The following is a 7,999-nucleotide window of genomic DNA, read 5'->3' on the forward strand; positions in this document are numbered from 1 at the left end:
TTTCAAAATATATCTATTTTGTTTTATAATTTATAAAGTTTAAGGCTTAAGATAATTATTTTTGTAATACTGAATACATTATACTGCATTACTTGCTCATTTCTGATAACAGATTTTAATATGAAATGTGTTATTATCAATGAGCAAGTAATTCATTTATCATAAATAAGATTGTGTAGATTTTAAATAAATATTTTAGATTAAAATATTGTGGTTATCTAAATATCATTTACAAAATAAAAAGTATAATCAGTTATGTTTCAAATTGTATGTATAATTTTCTTAACTCATCCCAAAATAAGAGATTGAGAATAGTATGTGGTCCAATACGAAGAAATAAAACCATAAAACCTTTGTAAAGGCCAAAAAAATTCTCAGTTTTCAATACTTTAACAATACAATCAACAATTCCACTATATAGAATTCCTTTACCAGACGAATTTACACCTTGATTGTATAAACGAGTTGATATGACATCCATAGGTGTCATAAATATTGCAACTGCCAATCCACTAAGCATGCTGGCTATTAATGCATTTAACCAACTATCTTTCTTAAATACCTGAAAAGAAAAGTTTACTTAGTTTATTAAATTATTAAAATATATTAATTTTAATAATTTATGAAAAATTTATTATTATTATTATTGCATCAAATGAATGACTATATGTACATATGACACACACAATAACTTATATAGTTATTTAAAGCAAATATTTCAGTAACAATCATATCATACCAATTCAAAAAAAAGAATGAACCATTCTTGCTGGTTATTAATTACTGAATTTCCTCAATTAATCCCTGTGAAGTTTATTTTTGAAATGCATGTATTCCTCTGGGTTTATTTTAAAACCTGGAATTTATTTCTTTGCAACAGGAAATGAATGGGTAAAAATTGAATGTAATTATTCAAACATTTATTTATTTATTTTACATATACAATAGGAAGTGTCACTGGACAATTGATTTTCTCTCTCAAAGAAGAAAATAATAGTAAAAGACCCTTAAAAGCAAGAAAAAATATATATATAACAAAACAACTGTGTAAAAAAACAATAATATAAATAAAATTATATATAAAATAAAAAAATAAGTTACAGATCAAGTCAAGGTTGAATATTATATAGTAAACATTTACATATGTGTTAAAAATGTAATAGAAAGAGTTAGCCTAAAAAAAAAAAGTAAAAATGTTGGGGAATCCACAGGGAAAGCCATAAAACCATTAAAATATTTGTAAAAAGTAAATGATAAGTCTGTTGTTGTGTTTGAACCAAATGTTTTAACTGATTATCTAAAATACAACGAAAGGTATTTGATATATGAATATATATCATAATATATAAAGTAAAATTTTCATTAAATCCAAACCCACACAAGATATGACACAACTTCCCTCTATCTCCCCATCTCCTTGACCTTTACCCCATCAAGTTTCAAAATTTTTGATTTATCTAGTCTTCAAATATAATGCCAACACACAAACAAAGAATTTGCATGGAATTTTTTTTACATTTTTGGCTCCTTGAATGTCAAAACATCAAAAAATGTAAAAAAACTAGGTGGTCAAAATTTGATCAATTACTATACTTTCCCAATGTTACATTCTATAATAGCTAGATAGTAAAAAATGTATCACAAAAGTGTTAACAAAATAAAAAAGATTTTCAGCCATATTCCTTGGACTACAACAAATTAGTCTTTAGTACCCATTATTATATCCAAATTGAGGAATCTGTATTACAGGTTTCTCGAAGCACATTTGTAAAAATTTAAAGTCTTGATGATAAAAGCAAAAAATAGGGAGTGACTTAATTCTCAGGATATATTTTTCTTTCTTTCAGTGATGCTGGATGTCTGTTCTACTGTGGTCATGGATGTCTGCAGAGGGGACAAATAGGATGCTTGCCCCCTCTCTAGGATCAAATAAAAAATTTCACAAATTATAATCATAAAAGTGATTGAGATATGAAACCTTACACCCTTGACCATGGAATCCTTTGATGCAATGCTGTATTATAAAATTTACTTATGAAAAAAAAAACCCAAAAAATTTATTGATGTAATTATTTGTCTTGAAGTTTTGCTTTCCTTGAAATTTTATACAGATGCTCATGATGGTGCTTGTGCTGTTAATGATTTTTATCACCACAATTTCAGTACAATCTTGAGTTCATTCTTAACAATTCATTAGAGTAAATTTACTATCTCATTTATGTTCATTGCCTAGAGCAAATAATGTATTAAGCCCACTATTTTTATAATGTAGACCTAATACTTTAATATAAAATGTAAGTATCATTGAAGTATGTTCATTGCTATCCCAGTTTGTATTCAATTCCTAGTGAGGAATACTATATAAAGTTATTTTGTAGAATTACTACTTATAAACATCCATTAATGTCCTCATTATCTGTTTAAAGAAATTAGAATTTGTAATGTTTAACATCATGCTAAAAACAAATTATAGTAAAATAGTTTCTTACAGGTGTTTTTTGTGACATTTGGAGAAATTGGTTGACATTATTCGGATGGACTCAAAATGAGTTAAATTTTTTCTCATAAGAAATAATGGAAAACACTTCCTGATAACCAAATTGTTCAAATCACATTAGATTCAGACAACACAGTATGGCTATATTTTGTTTATAGATTATATTAATAAATTCTTTTCAATATATATAAATTGTTACAAAACAAAATGTTAACTATTTAATACTTACTTCTGATTTTTGAACAAACTCCTTGCATTTAGAAAATGTTGCTAGCTGTACAGCAGAACCACAGGCAACCCTAATAACAGAAGCAGTAACACCTCTCCATAATGCTGATGGCCCTTGTTTAAGCCAAATAAGAGATAATGCTTTTATCATACTTTGATGATTATGCTGATAACCAACAGCAATACTTCCAGAAGACTGTGCTTGCAGTTGTGTCTTCAGCTACAATATTTAATAATATAATTATTATATTACAAATATAAATTCAAATAAAAGTAATGATTAAAAAAATGTTTTATTTCACATATATTCAACTCTGTCTTCTCTATACATTTCATTTCCTTGGAACCAATAAATTGTATGTACTCATTAACTAGTTTCAAGAAAATAAACACAACAGGAAAATGCATAAATAGATTCAGATATATTTTATTACCTATTTGAATCTATATGTCAGAAAGCCATAAATATCTATATATAAAACACACATTTTATACTTCGCTTACCACTAATGCACTTATTTTAAAATTTAAATGTTGAGGATAACACAAACAATGGAGAATAATACAATTATATTTTAATAATAAATTTCTTTAACAGAATAGCTTTATATGTTTTCATTTGTTTAGATCTTTAACTGTTATTTTCATTTATTTTGGATTCATTTATTACTTTAATTTCTAATGATCTTTATAATTCAAACTAAAATTTTTTTGTTAAATTTTTCATAGTCTAATTATTCACTTCATGTACTGAAACTTCCAAAACTCTTAAATTCACTAATAAAAATAGCTCTAACAAATAAAATTAATCATATATTCTTGAATTAACAAAAAATATCTGAAAAGAACTTGAATTGGATAGTTATTCATATAAAATTTTTTCAATAGTGAAGAAGTGTCTTCACTATAAAATGAAGCTAATAGTAAAACTACAAACTTGTTTTGTAAGAATACAGAAGTAAATGAATTATTGCTTTGCTTGGAATGCCAAGGAGCTGATGGTATTTCGCAAATACAGTGGACCCTCATTACAGTGCTGCTCGCTATACTGTGCACTCAGTTATAGCACAGGCAATGTTCGCGACGTGATAAGCTCAAACACATTTATACAGGTCCATGTGGCGTTAGTGAGTAGTGCATTTTATCGTTACTGTGTATTGAGTAATTGTGTATATATTGAGTTCCTGAATGTATTTTGAATAGTGTTTAATTATTGTATGCATTATGAGTAAAAGAAAAGCTTACAGTGTGAAAGAAAAGCTTGACAATATTGCTAAAGTAAAGAGGTGAACCGTGTTACACCGCGCCGCTCAGTATAACGCAGTTCACCTTATGTCGGTATTGTTTCCTGCCCGACATGCACGTTATATCGGGGGTCCACTGTATTAAACTTGTTGGGAAGTATTATCTTCAAAACAATGAAATATAATTTAGGTATTTTTGTATGTCTAATTTAACTCTGTGTATTTAAGGTGTTTAGTGTGTATCCATAAAAAAAATATTCGTAACCCAGTTTGACTCTGTTGTCAGTGTATCATGTGGCATGAGCAAACTAAATCAGTTGGACATCAACATCCCATATTGTGCAAATCTACATGATATAAGAACTAAGGGTCCTCTTGTAATTGCCACCATCAATGTCACTATATCATGCCAGGTATTCCTAAACACGATATGATGTGCACAACTGTTTATAGATGCAGCAGATGATCAATTTCAATATCTATGATGGTAATACCTGCAGTTGGCTTCTATGTTTATTACTATATTATTATATGTTTCTGTTAAGCTTTAAACCAAAGCTACTTTTTTATGCATCACCCTGTAGCATTGTATGTCTACATTTTTCAATTTATAGTATTGTGAATATATTTAAGAATTAAAATTTAATTTTTCATATTTATTGTACAATTAAACTTTTTAAATATTTGTAATAAGTAAGCTTAGGAATCTGAGATGTCACACAATCTTTTAATTTAAGTCTTAATTTTGGGGAAATCATAACCAATCATCAAGAAATGATGTTTCAATCCATTTAAACCAAATTTTTAATCCTCTTTTCACTATTTTCCTCAATTAGCATCATTTTCTGTCCTTTTCAAACTTGTGAATAAAACTACAAATAAAATTCATTAAGAAAATATTTCAAATGTTGACTGATTTAATTGCAAAATATTTCTTATAAGAAATGCTAATAGTAGACAAGAGGGAGGATTTAAGAAAACAAGCTGCAGTGAACTAGTAAAGAATGTATTGTTACTGATGAAACTATTTTGAGGTGTAATACTTGTGACATGAAGATTGTTGTTGATGAAAAGCATAAGTCAAAATGTGTTAAAAACATATTTTGACCACTAAACAAATGGAAATGAATTAAGCAAATGTCAGTAGCAGAAGATCGCATCCAAAATGCCTCGTTTTGCTTTTGCACTCATTTCAAAATCTGGATCATTCGCTACAATTTGATCAATGATTTCAGTTATCATTACCAAACTTTTACTAAGGAAATCTGTAGAGAAATATTTTGGATTCTTCGTTTTCAGAATCTCTATTTTCCAGTTCTACCAGTTCTTGAAGGTCATCGTTGGGGAGGCTCTCACCAGAAACCTGCAGTAACTCCTCAATATCCTGCTCATCTACATCTCCTAGTCCTGCTGTATCGATTAGGTTAAGTTTGGTCAACCTAACGATACAGCGATAGGCTCTTCTCATTGAGAATTCTTGGATACCTTCAGCCTAACTTCTTCCACACTTTGTGCATTTATCAGTTAATTCTTGTCAAGTGAAACTGATATTTCCTATGGCATCCATAATGTTATATTTTTTCCAAAATTGCACCAAACATAGATTTAAAGAAAGTATACCTTTTTGCCACCTTTTTCTGATTGGTTTGTGTTCATAAATAATCATATTATATATGAATACAGGTAACCCCTGTATAACATGGCACTTCTATAGCATGGATTCACTCTGACACGGTTCGAGAATTGGGTAAAACCCTCGTACAACATGAAATGTAATAAATTTTTACATGCTTAAGTACTAACAGTTCACAAAAATTATTATTTTCGTGAACTATTAGTACTTAAGTATGTAAATTTTCTTTTCCCGCCTTCTGTGGTCCTTCTCGAAACTTGTTTCAATGTTGCTAGATCATGACGCTTCTGCTTTTGATGTTGCCAGATGTTTTTCCCTTATTCCATACTTGCTTCATTCTTCGTAAGTGCTTAGCACCATATAATGCAATCTAAAATTACATACTTTTTGCAAATGGTAAAGCATGGATCTGAAGATAATGCAGAAAAATGCTCAGAGGATAAGGATAACTTGCCAAAAAGAAAATGCCCTCAGTTAATATTGCTTAGTGATGACGAAGAAAACATTGTTTAATTTATATTAATATGTATCACTTAAGAAAATTTTAATAATGATATTTATCTTAATTATGAAAATATAATAGCATGTTTTTTAATTTTTGGAACCTAACCCCCCTTTCGTACTAGTTCTTTGTTTTGTATAACACGGATTTGCATAACGTGGCAATTTTTTGGAACATAACTCCCGTGTTATACGGGGGTTACCTGTAAATAAAATGCCGCAATAATTTAAATCAGCGTAAATTTTGAGCTTTTTTTTTTAATCTTCAAGCAGACTGCGTTATGTCGAATCGGCGTTAAGCAGGGTCTTACCATATTTTACAGCACTCCAGATGAGAACCACTGCAACTTAGAATATTTGACAAAATGAACATCAATGTGCAGTTACTTAATTAAATTCTGGGTAATTACAAAATAAATTATAAAAATTTAATAATTTATATAATTTACATTGTATAATACCTATGATTGATTATATTTACCATATAAAATGGACTTCCAAAAAAGGCACCGATAGAGCCTGCAGCAGCACCAGTGACAACACTCTTAACAGCACTGACTTCACCGGATTTACCAATTAATCCTTTCTTCTCGAAATTATCATAAATTCCTAATCTAATACCATTCATGACAAATTGATACCATAAAGCGGGAACTAAACCTTTCTGCAAAGCCAATACTCCATCGGCCTTTGATACTGCATAAAAAGCGTGTAAAATATTTTTATAATGAATTTTATATTTGCCGGGTTGCCTTAATTCTCCTTGAAGTTGCATTCGAGTCTTTACAACGTCGAAAGGATTCGTTACAACTCCTGCACAACACGCCGCAACTCCTCCAATCAACAATTCCATTTTATTTCATTCAAAGTAAATTATTTGACTTTTTTTGGGCATAAATCCATAAATTACATAAGGTTGCAGGAACACACGACGTGTTCAGACACAACCGGAACCGGTTACATGACGCAATCTCAATTGCCGTATTTGAATGTGAGAATATTTTTGATTCATTTTATATCTTTTATTTGATTAAAAATAAATTATTTTATATTTTTAATTTTTACGAATTAAACTATAATCATTAATATATTGTAATAATTATCTATTGATATGTTATATTCCTTTAGTATCGCACAAATTATATTCCAGAGGACGCCAAATTCATTATCACAGTTTTATAGAACATTTTAAATTATTAACGTCACGATTCCAAAATATAAAATCAAATTATTTCATCAATAATTAATCTTTAAATATATTTTAATATACTATTTAAAAATTTCAACGAATGAACCATTTACCACAATCCAAATAATACTGTAGTTCTTTTTTTAAAAAATCATTCGCTTACGCTTATGAATTGAAATAAATCCAAACAGATAACGCGATTAACCATTATTAACTATTAATCATTGGAGTATAAAAACTGACAGTCACTAAACAAGCATTTTGCACAATTTGCCAATACTCGTATAGTTTGTGGCGTGTCCAGAAAAAATGTCAAATGCGGGACCGTGACATTTATTACAATATTCAAGCTTATTACTTAAAAATAAAGAATAGAGAAAAATTAGTGCAGAAATGTTAACAAATTACGCAATTTTGTCTTTATACAGCTCAATTCAAGTGCTCTAATTTATCTAATCTGATCTTCGTTAAAGAAAATGAATAGGTAAATGATCGAGAACAAATAAATTGAAACGAATAAAAGATACGAAATGAAGAATCTACAGATTGGTTATTGTTACAGAATACTCTTTTTCTTTTGATATTATAAGTAAATTTGAGTTGTCATCCTAAATATATAGGGCACTAAAAGGACCTTTTAGTGCCCTATATATTTAGGCACTAAAAGGACCTTTTTATTTTGCAAACCCATTGCGGGTTCGGCCAGA

General features: G+C 28.9%; 1 protein-coding gene across 1 annotated transcript; it reads right to left on the reverse strand.

The window, feature by feature from the left end:
• Positions 1–78: 78 nt before the first annotated feature.
• On the reverse strand, positions 79–6,973 carry LOC136982127 (solute carrier family 25 member 35-like). The gene is made up of 3 exons (XM_067278556.1): positions 6,585–6,973; positions 2,727–2,945; positions 79–562 (listed from the first exon to the last, which is right to left on the reverse strand). Exons 1-3 carry the CDS (start codon positions 6,954–6,956, stop codon positions 254–256), a joined length of 900 nt encoding a protein of 299 aa, XP_067134657.1. The 5' UTR covers positions 6,957–6,973; the 3' UTR covers positions 79–253.
• Positions 6,974–7,999: the final 1,026 nt, after the last annotated feature.

Source organism: Centruroides vittatus, unplaced genomic scaffold, assembly GCF_030686945.1.
Source record: "Centruroides vittatus isolate TY-2023 unplaced genomic scaffold, ASM3068694v2 contig_1168, whole genome shotgun sequence".
NCBI classification, from domain to species: Eukaryota; Metazoa; Arthropoda; class Arachnida; order Scorpiones; family Buthidae; genus Centruroides; species Centruroides vittatus.